Here is a 17537-nt window from a genome sequence, read left to right as displayed (position 1 = left end):
GAATTCTAAAAATTCAATCAAAATACTGAAACTAGCTTAAAATAAATACTTCCTAATTAGGTGGCCGCTTAAAAATTTTAAATTAACTGTCGAATTATTCATACTTAATTTATGAGATAGGTATGAAGTGGGTCAACCAGGTTTAAACCGTCATATCTTTTCCATAAATAAGAATTCAGTTCAAGAAGGTAATTAAGAATTTAAAAAATTGTTATGTCGACTTAAGTTTGAAGGGTTTGAAGGGTTACGCACAACAAAAAAGGAAAGGATAGGCCTGAAAAATCAAATTACAATTAACAGCAATAATGTAGAAAGTAAACGAAAATAATACAAAATGTAAGTAATATTCTCAGAAAAGTTGTAACTTCATTATTTAATTGGAAATCTGAATCGGATTTCATTACTTTCCACAGCAAATCTTTTCGTAAATCTATTCTTTTTTTTTAAATAAAAAGAATATATTTTTAAATTGATATCAACGCTAAGAGCCCCATAAATCGACTAGGGTGATAAAATTGAGTAAGGGAGGAAAACTGAATAGAGAAATCGAGGCCCTGATCACAGCTAAGAAAGACCAATGAAAACACATAATCATGAAAAGTAAACTATGAGACAAAGTAGAAGGCAATTGCAGCCGGAATCAGTGGAACATTTAACTTCGAAATGACTGCACTCTACTATATTTGAATTCATCTAACGAAAAAATTGTACGTATAATTACATATACTAGAAGATATACCAAAACGTAAAACTACCAATGACTAAAGAAAAATATATATTCATAAACAGGTTCAGGAAGTATTTCACAAAAGATACACACTTTTTCACAGATTATATGTTATATTAAGAGACCACATCGAGCTAAAAATCCCTATTATCAAATGTTGCCCGATGACAAATAAAATCTCTGAGAAACGACTGAAATACTAATATCTGAATATTTAAATATATCGTAAGTAGCGAACAAAAGTTGAAATCGCCTTAGTCCTAATAGAACATTAGGAATAGTTAAAAAAAATGGTTCATCAAACTCTAACTGGACATAAGATAAAAACAATTAAATATACAAAACTCAACGACAGAGAGCTATGCCGTTGAGTGAACTAATTAGGCAATTCTATTCCTGAAAAGACATTCGTATTGTACTGTTTATAAAAAAAAATATATTAAGAAATTACCAAATTAGATGTAATTAGGGTGTGGGATTCATTACCGAGAAAAATATTAATCTGGAATAAGTGACAGTATCAGTAGTGAAATACAAAAATAAGGAGCTGGTTAATTAGCAGTAAATACTAAATTAAGTTAAATAAACGATACAATATACTACAAAACATAATTTTATGGTAGTATAAATATCTATCGATGAAGTAAACAAACATGTCAAAACCAGACGTATAAGAGACGCGAGGATAACTATTATGCTGAAAATAAATGTGCTGATATCAAACAAATTTATGTCTTAAAATATATAATTACAATTATTACTTCCCTGTACGAATTAAAGGAAGTATGGTGATCGTGAAAAATTTCTGTTTCCAGATTTCAACGGAAATATCCATTTTCAGCATCCCTGAATCCATTTTGACTAGTTTCGGCGTGACGTCTGTACGTATGTACGTACGTATCTCGCATAATTAAAAAATGCCATAATTAAAAAGCCATAGGATGTTGAAATTTTGGATTTAGAACTATTGTAACATCTAGTTGTGCGCCTTCTCTTTTGATTGTAATTGACAACCAAAAGTGTCCAAAAAGCCCAAAATCCCCAAACATTTGAATTTTGTACTTTTTCTTAACTGTAATAATAAATAAGCGCTCATTGAGAGCTTTTCAACGATATATCATAAGTGGTACTTATTTTCATTGGTTCCAGCGAGTTCTAACCAAATAGAATTTTAATTAATGAAAATTTGGATATTACCAGGGGGTTAGGGCACATCGGTTCGAATCAGTTCTTCTCCTTTTTTTTAACTTTTTTCTTTAATTTAAATATATTGATTTATTAATAGTTAGTTATTAACCTCTAATTGTAGAAAAAAATTACGATAAATAATAATTCAATAACAAAAAAAAAAAATCAGAAGTTTTTAATGAAGTAAAATTTTATGTAATTTTCATTTAAAAAAAAAAAAATGTAAATGTAATTTAATAGGCGTTGAAGGAAGTCATGTGTTGTCCACATCAGATTTTTATATAATTATGTTCCTTGTACATGTATTTCAAGGTAAATCAAATGAATTTTTAGTAGCATGAAAATTATAATTTTGATTTTTTTTATTAGTTACAATCGTAAAATTTTCTGTCATGTTCTGCATTCGATTAACGTCGAAATTCTCAAACCAGTATTTTTGTTTTATTTAAATCATTTATATCTACTTTCTCAACATTAAATTCTATATACAACATTTAAAATAATAACCTTCAGGTCAAAACGAATAAAATTTTAGCAATAACCTTTTACCATAATTAATGTACAAAAAGATTTTGAAGTGCACAAAATTTCCTAAGGAGAAAAAACAAGGGTGATATATTTTGGCAGCCGTAACTCGAAATAAAGCTTTTGCTGACCAATGTTTCCTAGAATCACCTTCCGAAATAGTTTCCTTAACTAGTGGAATACTCTGTATGAGGTATATGGATTTAACAAAACCCCTTCAAAACTTGCTGAGAAAATACCTTTTTCAAATTTCAATCACGTAAAATACATATATAATAAACTTATTGTATATTTATAAATGTAACAAAAAATGTTTACGTTTATATTTTTTTTTTCAGACTTAAAAAAACTAAGGTAACCACTATCATAAAAAAATATAACATAACAATTTTGACAGTAAAAATAATATGCGTAATTAAATTACGTTTGCATAGATGTTATTTCTTCATCAAAATACACTGAAAATTAAAACTAGTTGTATTAGATAAAATACAAATTGTAGAACAAAACACTAAAAATATATAGGTAAAAATGGTTTAACGTCGATCATACTTATCTGTGTGATTGGACTTCGAATCACTACGAATAATATCAAAAATATAAAATGCGGTTTTTATTACGTATGGATTTGTTTTATGGTAAGCTTTTATTTGTAATAAGTCATTTTAATTACAGGTATATACGACGCCACAGGTAAAACATTACGTGTTCATGAAAATTTTTACCCGATGGTATTGTAGATGCACAAAAAAAAGAACATACAAGACACTTTAGAACAAAGTAAATTTAATTTTAATTTTAAAATATAACATTTAATTTTATTCTTTTAAAACTAAACCATAACAATTGATAATATTCGATGAAAAATAAGTAACTTCCGAAAAGAAATTAAATTATAAATTAAATTTTTACGATTATGTTTACGTTTTCATTCCTGAGGACTTATTAGAATTATTTTGTTTCTAGGTCGCTGATTAATGTTAACATTAAGTACACCTTGTACGTAAACCGAAGTGGCTTAAATTATATAAAGTGTTTGTCAGTTTGGAGTAGGGGTGATTGTCGTGTACACATGCACGTTATATTAAAACAAGGTCAGTTCATGTATAGCCGATGAAGGTACTACAAAATTATTCCACGTAAATTGAAACAAAACATTGACATAATAATGTAATTTATTACTGAAATATGATGAAAAGTATGTTGAGATATTTTAAGGATTTAAATAATTACTAATTAATTAATTAAATTTTTCCATACGTTATTAATTAATTTATTAATACTGAATATTTTTAATATGATAATAACGTATCCATCTGTTAGAAGCGGACTCCGACCAGAAAATCAATATATCCATTAAATCAATTTAAATTAAACTTGTTTGTAAATATGTAAATACAAAATATATAGATAGCGCAAGTGAAGTAATTCTGAGTTTCAATACTTCTTGTGTCTTTTATAAATTTAAGAGGAAATTATAAATGAATGATAAACTAAGAGGTATACTATAATTCATTTGTTACAATAAAGTAAGAATTTAAATGTAGTATTGGCTAATAGTTGTTTTACAATGTACTGTATATTCATTTATGTAGATTTGACTATTTAACAATCGTTTCACGTAGTTTTCATACGTATTTAATCTGAATGTTTTAATTGTTTTTAGCAGATTGTACAGAGTAACAGTGCAACCAGATGCTTTACTCTATCTGATAATATTTAACACTATTCTAGTCACGCTCAAACTTTCACGCCTAAAAGCGAGGGGAGAACAGAGTAAAGCCGGGAAACCCTTCTTCATCCGATCCTGTTTACTAAAACGTCTGCGAGATCTTTACTTAGCAAATATAGTATTTGGACCCCCTCTTCAATATTAGCATATATATCATAACCTAAAATATATTTTCTCAGAAAAAAGTAAAAAAGGAAAAAATATATCGGGTCAAACATGTTTTATCAGTCGACTAGGCAAATCCAATATAGCCTACAAGAACATACGATGAACTCTACACATTTACTTTTAAAATAGTAAATTCCTTCTGTTTTTTTTCTAAATGTAAAGAAAGACTTATTTACTTTATTCAAAAAAATATTATAAAAAAAAACAGTTATTGAAATGAAGTTTTGCTTGAGTTTTTTTTTTATAAATGAAATTGAAAACTTATTTATAAAAAAAATGTATGTTACATAATTTGCCAGTTGTATTCCCACCTACTGCGTCAAATGTTGCCGTTGAAAATTAAAACTTTGCAAGTCTTTGATCCTTAATCTAAATGGTTGATAAATGAAAAATACAAACAAGTTTTATACTCGAAAAAATAGCGGTCTCTTTTCTTAAATTATGTTTTTTTCAATCTATTTATGGAAATTATTTAAATTTTCATCAATAATCATTAAAATTTCCTAAGTCAACCAACAGAATAAAATTTAATTTTAAAGAGTAATAACTTTTGCGGGTTTTGTTACTCAAACAAATTATTATTAATAAATTATGTTTCATAAAGTAATAAAGGATTTAAAAAAAAAAAATTCTTCTTCAAAATTACTTCGTATAATTCACCTCAGACTAATATTTTTAAAAGAAAAAAGACTATTCGTTATTAAAAGTAAAAAAAAAACACGTTTTTGAAGCGATATAAAAAAAAAAATTAAGGGATTGTGTTTGATTATATGAACACATTATGCTACGGTTAAAACGAAAATTTTGTGTAATATTTAAGGGAAGACAAATCGGATTAGGTCAGTTACTGCATGAAACATTGCTTTTTATTCAGATTACTGTCAATATGAGTCATAACAGTTGATGCATTTACGTAATAATGCAATGGCGAACATCAGTTATTGCAGTTAAAAAATAATATTATTATTCATTTTATATACATTTTTAAGAATAAATCATTTTTCGGCTAATATAATGTCAATTTTATATATATATATATATAAGCTTCTAAAAATTATTTTTGAAAATTTTAGAAAATAAAGCAACAATTGAAAAACATTTAATTATATTACTCAACTCCAAGAGTATGGTTTTGAATGAATAGCTCAAAGAAAATTCTATGGCAAATAGCATTATTATAAAAAAATATTTGTAACATTGAAAGGAAGGTAAGGAGAAAATTCAAAATATTGGCCACGTGGATTTACCTTTATCGTTATGAAAAACTCTATTAAAAAAAAGAGCGTTCTGTATAATAGCGAAGTAAAACTGAAAAAGATTAAGCTCCTTACAATTTAACAAAAGTCACTATCATAAGATTTGGAGTAGAAAAAAATTGTGGGTTAGCAACGGTGCATTGAAGCCGAAGGGTAGTACGTTGAAAGAAAAGCGAATTAAAAGGTACTATCTAATGATTAAACTTGAATTACAATTTTATTACTTAATAAATTATATAGTAATTCTAGCCGAGAATAAAAAGGATTTAGAAGAAACAATGAACGGCATAGATGAAGTCCTACGCAAGAACTATCGCATGAAAATAAACAAGAACAAAACAAAAGTAATGAAATGTAGTAGAAATAACAAAGATGGACCACTGAATGTGAAAATAGGAGGAGAAAAGATTACGGAGGTAGAAGAATTTTGTTATTTGGGAAGTAGAATTACTAAAGATGGACGAAGCAGTAGCGATATAAAATGCCGAATAGCACAAGCTAAACGAGCCTTCAGTAAGAAATATAATTTGGTTACATCAAAAATTAATTTAAATGTCAGGAAAAGATTTTTGAAAGTATATGTTTGGAGTGTCGCTTTATATGGAAGTGAAACTTGGACAATCGGAGTATCTGAGAAGAAAAGATTAGAAGCTTTTGAAATGCGGTGCTATAGGAGAATGTTAAAAATCAGACGGGTGGATAAAGTGACAAATGAAGAGGTATTGCGGCAAATAGATGAAGAAAGAAGCATTTGGAAAAATATAGTTAAAAGAAGAGACAGACTTATAGGCCACATACTAAGGCATCCTGGAATAGTCGCTTTAATATTGGAAGGACAGGTAGAAGGGAAAAATTGTGTAGGCAGGCCACGTTTGGAATATGTAAAACAAATTGTTAGGGATGTAGGATGTAGAGGGTATACTGAAATGAAACGACTAGCACTAGATAGGGAATCTTGGAGAGCTGCATCAAACCAGTCAAATGACTGAAGACAATTAAAAAAAATAAAAGTCCACGATTTATTTAACAGAATAAAAAAACGAAGAGAGTAAATAAAAAACAAATATATAATATATTATAAACAAGGAGAACAATATTAAAATAGCTCGTGAAGCAGGTATTCAAATACGCATTTTAAAAATTAAAAATGTTTCATTTTTATGAATCGGCCAATCTATTTCATGAGTAAACATTTATTTAATGTAGTTCCGGGATTGAACAAAAATGTATATAATAAAATAAATCAACTGAAACATGAGCAGTGAATAAAAAAGAAGAAACTGTCTTTTGTACAAAATTTAGATCGTTCTTAGTAAATAAATGTAGAAGTTGGTACAAAATATCAAAAAGGTCTTTTGAGAAAATATAATAATACGCAATATTTGAAGTCATAGTATTACAAACAAGATGAAAGTCATTCTAACTAATTATATCAACTCTATATGCATTCGTATGAATCCGTACGGATAGTGGAGGAAATTTTGATTTCCCAGGGGCCAAGCTTGAGCTTCTCTTCTCATCTTTGACTGATGTCAGTGATACTCGCTTACATTGTATTCAACTCTTCCATTAGATGTAATACTTCCATGTTTTATACAGAATATGAATGTATATTATATATTATATTTCCTTTATACATGAATGTTTTTAGCATATACACGAATATATAATTTTATAAAGTTATATATATATACAAAAACAGACATTCGGTATAAAGTTATGAATATTAATAATTTTATTCCTGTTTATTTAAAAATTATTTTTCAAAATATTGGAATAATGAGGAACAATTAAAGTAACCAACGTAATGAAATCCCCAAAAAACACCTGTTTCTAAAGTCTTGAAACAACTGAAATGTTGCCATTGCCTTTGAGTAATCTGCGTTATTTGGGCTCATTACTTATCAGTAAATCTATTGACGAAATATATCTGGTTTTTTGCTATTTTTAGTTAAATTAGGCAGAAATAATATTTTTATACAGTATTATCATTTTATTTAGCAGGTTTACATGTATGAATGATGTTCATTAAATTTCTGTATGATTTTTTTATATGGATGCTTCCTACACAATTCCGTAAAACTAACACATATGGTTTCTTTATTCTCTTTAAAATTATTCCATAATGATATAAATTTAAAAAAGTTACTACAGATTATGGTTTCGGTAATGTTGTTGAAAAATTATCGAAATAACTGGTCGATGTTTTAGGCAAATTGATTTCAGTACAGTTATTACAGATTTTTTATGTCATAAAGGTTTTTTTATAACAGTTTAATAAAGTACTATTTGAACAAGACATTTTAATTAATAATCTGATTTTGTCAGTTTTTTATGACTTCTTTAACCTAAAAAAAGGGTAAAGCTATATTCTAAAAAAAATTAAAGTAAACCTACCAAAATAAAACCCAACCAATTTAAAAATCCCAACAAACCATAAAGTCACTTATTAGATGAATAAAATCATAAATAAAAATAAAATAAATGTATGTACATTAAGCGACTGAAATGAAAGTAATTAACTATATCTTAACCAATATAGTAAACATCGAATACTCTTAATATTTTTTTGGTTTAATTCAGTTAATTGTAAATTTTTATACACGTATATTATGGGTTCTTACGTACTATACCCTAAAGTTAATATGAGTATCACGTGATGAGAAACATACAGATTGGTAAAAAATACACATAAACGGTCTTATGAGAATACTTTTTTAAATGAAATTTTGTAGAGGGTTATCCAAGAAGGTCCAGATATGCTCTTCGGGGACTAATCTCAAACATCAACAACCTGGAGATCGTTTTTATTTTACTAGGAAAGATTATTTTTTACATGGAAAAGAAAAAAAGGAATTAAAGTTTTAATTTACATGGTCTCTTTTAAAATAATATTAAAAAATTAAACTAAATAAAAATTCAAATGCTTATCTAACTCCAAAAGGAGGATAAATACCTTTGGAAATCTTATTATCATATATATATATATATATGTGTGTGTGTGTGTGTGTGTAAGTACATACACATAAATGTATAAAATAACTCCAGAACCTCTGCACTGATTTAAATTAACTAAAGTAGTTAAAAGATCATTATAATACTGAAAATGAGTGAATAATTTGAAAAAAAAAACTGGGAGAGTAGAATCAGAGAAGTCATTATTTTACAAAATAAAGAATCAAAGTTGATTGATTCACATGAAGTGAAGTATAATAAAAAATTATCGAAAAAATAATTTTATTATTATATGTTATTTCTATAACAACGGTGAGCAAATAGAATTTACGAAACGTAAAGGAATTCAGTATGATAGCGAGTAAATATTAAAAAAGTAACGATAATCAAACCAATAAACTAAAATAATAATAAAGATTAATAAATGTGAATTATTAACATTATTTGAAATAAATTTAATTGAATAACTAAAATTAAAAAAGAAAGAATCAAAAATCAAAGAAAAATCCTAGTATTATACATTTAAAAACAATTGATAGAAAACACTGGTTTCTTATAAAATTAAAAAAAAAAAAATACATTACTATTAATTAAGAATAGCTTAATAATAAAAATAATAAAATCAACCTAATCTTTAACGTGTGAGTTAAAGATAAAAACTAGGGGCATGATGATTTAGAATAAATCCTAAAAGCATTTCTCTAGAAAATAAAAACAAATTTCGGCCTTTGTTGATATAAACTGCGACTAGGTAATCAAATTGCGGCTTTTACTACTAAAGCTTAGATAGAGGAAGTTAAAAATATTCTAGAATGACCGCGTAGATGGTATATATATTTTTTAAGTATGTAAATATTAATTTAAACATTAACGTTCTGAGCGAATCTGACTCACTTTCGAAGATATTGATGAGATTATTCGGTGCAGAAAATTTCATGCTGACTGGATTTGCTCTTAGGAATTACTTAGGATGGCTTGACGAACAAACGATTCTGCAGTGTGTTTTAAGTTTTCAGAAAATTAATAAATATTTTTTAGCCGATGACAGCGCCTACAGCTTATTATTTTTCTCCTTTATTGAAATACAACCTTAAGTGAAAAGATTCATTATGTACAGATGTGGTATTACGTCTTTTCTACTAAAGATTCTAGAAATGGTCGCTTTTATTTTATTTCGTAATACAATATTAAAATGTGCAGTTTAGTTATTCTCAAGAAGAGTAAAGGGTAAAAAAATGAATTTTAGAATTTATGAAATGTTAAATGTGACAATGACGCCAGGGAATATAAGAAGACCAGTAAACCGTTAAAAAAAGCACACACACACGCACACACACACACACACACACACACACACAAATAAATAGCCGCGAACTTAAGGGAGTTGAACGGTTTACAATGGCGAGAGATTCAAGTTTTAATAAAAAGGAAAAAATAATTTCTGCTTCTCAAGCCTTACTTTCTGTCTTCGTGGTTTATTTCTTTTCGCTGGTGCGTAAAAATATTTAACTGAAACGCAGAGAAAAAAAAAAATTATAAGGGCGATGCTTCGCAGTACACGTGTAACTATGAAATGGGACCGTCTGCTTTCCTTTTTCCGAAATGAAACACATTTTGCCACCTTTTTATTGCCAACCATACAACTTCCTTTGTTCAATCAAATGCACGCAAACATAGCACTCGGATGCAAACACAACCTGTGTTACTATGAAATCCAAATGTTTGCTTTCATTTAAATCCAGTCTGATTGAAATACACTTTCATTTCATAAATAAAATTTTCATACATGAAACAAAAATAAACAAAAACTGTAGTTCCCCTGATTAAATAACAATCAAATTTAGTACACACAAATATCAACTGGATCCCTTACGAGATTACATTCACTGGAAGAGAATGACAATGTTTGAGAATATTTTTATAGATATTTTGTGTACGAGATATGTCATTTTAAACTAAAAAAAAAATCTGATGTCGACATCACATGAGTTCCTTGTACGCCTATTAAATTATATATACACACATTTTTTTTTCATGAATTTTATTTCATTACTAACTTCTGATATTTTTTCATATATTTTTTTTATTGTTATTATTGAATTATTATTTATTGTAAAAATTCTTTTACAATCAGGGGTTAATAATTAATACATCAATTTATTTAAATTAAAAACAAAAAATTTAAAAAACGAGGAGATGAAGTCTGATTCGAACCGATGTGCTGACCCCTTCCAAATATTTCATTAATTAAAATTTTATTTGGCTGTACCTCACTGGTACCAATCAAAATAAGTACCACTTATGATAGATTGCTGAAAAGCTCTCAATGAGGGCTTATTACTGTACTTAAGAAAAAGCCCAAAATACAAATTTTTTGAGTTTTTTTGGTCGATTGCAATCAAAGGGGGAGATCCACAACTAGATGTTAAAACAGTCTTAATTTCAACAACCTACGGCTAATCGTTTTTGAGTTATGCAAGCAAGATACGTCCGTACGTACAGACGTCACGCCGAAACTAGTCAAAATGAATTCAGGTATGGTCAAATGGATATCTCTTCTGAAATCTGGAAACCGAAATTTTCGCAATCACAGTACTTCCATTACTTCGTAAAAGTAAGTAAAAAATATTTAACCCATCTCGTCTGTCGGACAAAATTTTGTTACTGTCGCTTATAAACAGGTATTAAAGATATTCTACGTAAATGTGGAACCTGGAATAATTAAATAGGATAAAATTTTGTTAAAGTATTAACTATATATTTGAAACATTCAATGCCTGATTTATAAATAATATTTGAAAGTTAGTATGTCGTTGAATATACAAAAAAAAAAAATTAACCATATCTTCGACAATGAATTTCATTACTTCTCACTTATGTAATAATTACAGTCTTTTTCAGAAATAATCGGAATATTTAATATTTTATTAGCAGATCCGTTAGATGTGATCAGTTAGGAAAACTTACAAATTACAAAGGAAAAATAAACAACCATTGAAAACTTACACGTAATATCGAGTCTAGCTTCTACAGAAAGGGACTTCGTTGTATACGATTCATGTAAAGCTACGCAGCGTAACATAAATGCATGTTGACTCTTCTCCAGAACGAGGTCAAGTACTGATGTTGCTACCCAAGTTCGAGGATTATCAGCCTCAGGTGAATTACTTTGATTGCTACTTGAAGTTACCTCTTGTTCACCTAAAATATATCAACAAGCATAATTACTAATATTAATCTATTAATCTAATAATTATCTAACTACTACCAAAATAAATTACTCAAATTTAAGCTGTTGTAATACTTTAATAAAACAAAATTATAAGATTAAATTTGCTTGTAAAAGAAAAAAATCTCTAACTTCAATTATCGTTAACATATTCATTTATCTCACAATAACAAATAATACCAAAGGTAAAAAACTTCTTAATTGGAAAATCTTTTGAAAAGAAGAAAGTAAAGCAAATGAAAATATAAAAAGACAAGATGCCATTAAAAAAAAAAATTCAATCAACTTCCGTTGAATAGGATCTTTGCGTTATAATCATCACCTCTAGCGATAAAATCATTAGGGATCGCTTTTCGATGTTTATTATCTTTGTTTTCTTTCTATAAAATTATTACACAAATAATCTTAATTGATAATTTAAATAATAAAAAATATTTTTGAAACCTGAAATTTGATACGGATAATAATACATAAATATTAATACATAATTTGATAAGAGAAGTAAAAAAATATATTTTTTTTAATATTAAAACAATTACAAATTAACATCTTTACAAAGTTAAAAATAGAGCTTTTTGTAGAAGTTATTTTTAAACGAGGTCATAGCTGATCGAGCTAACTGAGAATTGTATTTTACTCGACGTTTTGGCACTTCATCCGGTAATTTTCATTTGAAGCAGTTACAGCTAAAACGGTTTTCCAATTTTTATTAAATTTTTCTAATAAGTTTCCTTGCTGTTGGGAGGAACAATATATGTGTAAAAAAAATTTATATTTCAAAATGGCGGCCAGTTTCATGTCTAGCCTGGTAGATTGGAGAACATAGAGGTTTAAGTTTCAATCTTTTAGTCCGCCATTGTTGAGACAAATGCTAAACGTGATCCCTCCTCCACTTCTGACGTGACTTTGAATATTTTGCACCCTTCTTAGCCAGTTTTAAAGTGTTCAATACTCAACCTGCAACTGATTGAACAGCCTTTTTCAAAATTCAACCACCTTGTTGTGAACTATAGTCAAAATATAACTAAGACTACATATACTTATGAGTTTAAGAAATATGCTTAAAATATTAATGTTTTTATATAGACGTTTAAAATGATACGATAATCTATGTAATGTAGTTTTATGTGTATAGAATATATAAAAATAAAGTTTTCAAGGATTTAATTCTCAACCCTGAAGAGAAGGAAAGCTGTGTTTAAGGATGGCTGAGCTAAGTGTATAACTAACTAGTTACGCTGGTCTACTGAAATCCAATCAACTTAGCTCTCAACTCAGCTGCGATAACCTAGAAATTTATATGATTGCATGCAGCTAATTTAATTTTCTTCACGTTATTTATAGCTAGGCTTATTGATTGATTTTATAATTAATCGAAAATATTTTTAATTATGCTTGATACGGACAAAAATAACGTTATAAGCTCTTCAGCTCCTTGAAAGGAGGTAATAAGTTTCTGAAGTTTCTTACTGCAGTTGTACCTTAAGAGCCATGACATTAGAACGTCATTTGTAGCATAATTTTATGTGTGTGTGTGATGCAGTAACATCAAGATACAATAATTATTGATTATAATTCAAATTAGTATACATAGATTTTCTGAACTGTATAAAACATCACCAACAATGAGCTGATGCCAACGATGGACCTGAGGAGGAAGCAGAATTTACTCTCCTTTCCGTTATCAATCTATATTCTGTACTGGCAAGTTTTTTATGTTTTAATGATCTTTATCTGTCTCTTTTCATTACGAGTTAAATTACGATATATTGTTCTCTACTACAATATATAAATTAAGAAAGTTAACTACCAATTTAATTCTGTCGATAGGAAAAAAATCTAAAAGCCTACTTTATATAATTTTTGATGGCAATGACTCCATTGTAATATTCTGTTTTTGGTGCTGCAAAAAAAATAAGTAAACTCCAGACTGACTTGAAAATGTACACCAATGCAGTGCTGGCCAAAATATATTAATAAAAAGAATACATAAGTAAATAATATATATACATGAATAATCGTCATAATTATTAATTAACCTCATTTAGTAGAATGAAGTTTGCAGATTACACTTTAGAGTACTATATGTTTACTCACCGAGGAACCATTTAAGCCGTGCTGGTGGGTTGCCATAGCGACTGAGGCACTTGATGGTTGCTCGGTCTCCTGCTTTGACTGTTACATTATGACCAGGTAACACCTGTGAACTTCTATGTTCAATTCGAGGCCTCTGTGGTGCAACTGAAATTAAAAAATAATAATGAAAATTTTATTATCCACTATTAAATTTCTGTATAAAAAAGTAAGCGTGGAAATAAACTGGTGTTGCGTAATAATACACAATAAATTTGCATGCAATTACAGATAAATCATTTTCTAGAGAAAAAAGTCTGAGAAAGAATCGAGAGATTTTAAAGTATTGTTTTTTCTATTCTCTTTAAAACGCTTCATAACAATAAAAGCCTCATAAAAGTAAAAGCTTCACAAGTCATTGAACCAATACATTTGAAATTATTAATTTAATTAATAAAGTTTAAAAATAGTTAAATAATGAAGATCCACAAGTTTTATTTATTTTTATCTATTACTTACGAGTAGTCATACTTTTAATATGAAATAATTTTAATTGAAAAACGGCGCCGCGATTCGGAAAAGTCTGGTAACCACTGGGTTAATACTTTGCTCATCATTCAACAACATGATGAGACTAATGAAATTAACTTTGGCAGTTAATCTTCAGTGTGTTTGAAAAGAACAATGTGCTTTTAACATAAAAACACGTATTCCTTTGATATAAAGTTGAACATATATAAAAAAAAGTTCTTCTTTATTTATTCTTTCCTTCAATATGTTTTAAAAAAGTAATTAAAATATTAAAAACAAAGTTATCAGATTTGAAACAATATGTATGAAACAGTTTTTGAAATTTTAAATATCCATTCGTGTTTTTTTTAAAGATTTTTTTAATTATTTACTAAGTTCGGATTTATTTTAACTAGCTTAAAATAAGGAAATATTAAAACGGCATAAAATTTAAAACAATTTTTGTACGATTTAAAAAAAAAAATTCATTGAGCTCTCCTTACTCAATAGGTTAGGTAAAATAAGATAAATTTTTTTTTTGTGAGAAAAATATTTAAGCGTGCTAAAAATAAATAATTGCTGGTAATATGCGACTACCAGTCGGATGATATTCTAACTCGTAATATGTAATTTGCTTTAATGAATATTGTGCAAAATATCGTTAAATCATAAAAGCAGATTGAATTTAAAAACTATGTACAATATGCTACATTTAATTAAAAAACTTTTTATTTTATTCATTACATTAAAACGGAAGATAAGAACATTCCTTCTATGTTATTTATAAAGTTTAAGTTGCGTGATACAGGCGGGAAAAATCTATAAACATAAACCTAATTATTTTAACCTTACTCTTAAAACCCGCCCTGGTCGTCCTGTCTCGGGTGACCGTAGCAAAAATATTTGATTACAAACTAACGTTCATTTTAATACCATTTCATTCTAATTTCTCAGTATATATAGTATAAATGTATATGCATCGAAAAAAGCAAAACATTTTTCCAATATTGGAAGTGACATTCCATTACTTTAAAATGAAAATGCTGTCACTACCTTAAGGTTTATTTTGGGTCAATGCTGTAAAAAATATTCATGGGATTACCTTTAATATTTAACGAAGTATTGAAGCGATTCGTAGAAAAAATATCTTATACACAATTATTAGATTACGATTCGACGATAATCAAAATATAATTAAATTATAATTATTTTGTAATTTAATTAAAACGAAGAGAATGAGTTCTTTTACTATAGTAAATTGCCTTATATCCTGTGATAAAAATCAGTAAGTAGAATACACACGTTTAGACAATAAATATTTGCAATGAATATAAAAAATTAACATCAGAAGCCCTGAACTCATTTTAACACGAAGTTTTTCAAATTTAAATGATAAGAGTTGCATATCAACCACATTTTATATAATCATACACGTTTTACATATATACATATATAAGAATTATGTTTTTAGATTTTAATTAAATCTTGATAAAGTTGTAAATAATTTTTTTTATTAAAATTATAGAAGGAAAATACGATAAACAAGGAATTGTTGTCCAACGCTTAAATATATATGGCCTGATAAGGGCCGATTTAGAATGTAGCACAGAAAAGTCCTGTAGATATTTTTTCATTTCACGACTTTCTAATGAACTACATTGGCAATTATTTTATGGTTCTAGAAAAAGTAAGCTGTTTTCTGGTGTAGCATCTGTGCATCTCGCTTGTCGTTTTCTAGATGTTTGTAATAAATGAAGCAGTCAAACTTTGGTGGTCAGTTAAGGGGATACGTAAGCGTCAAAGTGGCCAGCGGATAAATTACCAGAGAAGCGCATATCTAGTACAGGGTGAACGTCGTTACCAAAAGTACTGTAAAGTTGTATAAAGTGGAAATAAACTACCAGCCACTATCAGCTCACACAATCCACCGTAAGTCATACCTTTGAACATTTGAACGAAATGTTTATCGCAGCTAAAATAACTATGATCCCAATTGTAACAGCTGAAAATACCTCCCAATTGTCCACCACAAGTGACACAATTATTTCCCGCACTTCGTTTTCCAATAGCTGTGTATAATAATGAGATGGTAAAGAGATCGAAAAAGACACGCACCATCCCCTACAATGGGTATTATTGAATGAGGTTATAATTCTCCATTAATATTTAAACATTCTATGCGAAATTTTGAGCATAAAATTAATTTTGATGTATTTCTATCATCCCCCGTCGCGGCTTTGCCAGCGCTGTAAGGTTGCTTGCGTTTCCCATGGCGGTTAGGTGATGTTTATTGCTCGCTTCGCTCGCATCTACCCAGAGAACTCTGTCCCTTGGATCCCGCTGTGTTCATTAAACTTATGCTTATGAGAATAATAAACATCAATAAAATTTAAAGCCTGTTCAAGAATAACAATTTGGTCAGTATAGGGCTCGAAACTTTGAGTGATCTAAGAATGTGTGTTTAAAACCAGTCGGCCTCCATCTTAAAAATATTATTTATAATTAGTTAGCCGTACTTCGTACGGCTTCTCCGTACAAAGTCCGGAAGTGACCGTACTTTTTTCTCATTTTAATTTTTTAATTACTTTTATTTTATGTTTTTTAGTCAAGTAATCGCAGGCAGGTGCAGCAAGTTGCGTCGCACGTACAGTAACAGTGGCTATGTTGGTTGAGCCGCCGCGACGTACACCGTTGCACTCCTTAAAAAATCGAAAGTCAGAAGAAAATCCATTAACAGGTTTTTAGAGATTTATCTAAAGACTATTTGCAAACCCCAATCTAGTGAATACCTCTTTTATTGTAGTCGAAAATGAGAAAAATTTGCAATCATTTTTGTTCAAACTTTTTTTACCTTCTTTAGCTCTTTCAATGTCGAATTTCGAAAAATCTAGAAACTGGTTTTTAAATAGTTAAATGAAAATTACACACATCAAGAATCAGGTTGATCTAATGAGGTTGAAAAATAAATAGCTGGGTTTCAAAAAAAATTAAAAAACCATTTTAACTCAAATTCGGAATTTCAAAAAATCTAGAATTCTGATTTTAGACATTCACATGAAGATTACAAGACAGCAAAAATCAATTACTTCATTTGTTGCGGAGAAATAAAAATAATACTTTCATTGTTACTCCATTTTAACCTGTTAAACTCGAATTTCAAAAAAATCCTTTCTT

At 28.3% G+C, this 17537-nt stretch overlaps 1 protein-coding gene across 1 annotated transcript in view; it reads right to left on the bottom strand.

The window, feature by feature from the left end:
- Positions 1 to 17537, bottom strand: part of LOC142319955 (irregular chiasm C-roughest protein) — a 431511-nt gene that overhangs the window by 214800 nt on the left and 199174 nt on the right. Inside the window, 2 exon segments of the mRNA XM_075357633.1 lie at positions 11558 to 11752; positions 13878 to 14021. Coding sequence (XP_075213748.1) covers positions 11558 to 11752; positions 13878 to 14021 — 339 coding nt within the window.

The sequence above is a fragment of the Lycorma delicatula genome, chromosome 2 (assembly GCF_047948215.1).
Source record: "Lycorma delicatula isolate Av1 chromosome 2, ASM4794821v1, whole genome shotgun sequence".
NCBI lineage: Eukaryota > Metazoa > Arthropoda > Insecta > Hemiptera > Fulgoridae > Lycorma > Lycorma delicatula.
This window is presented reverse-complemented; position numbering and strand designations above follow the sequence as displayed.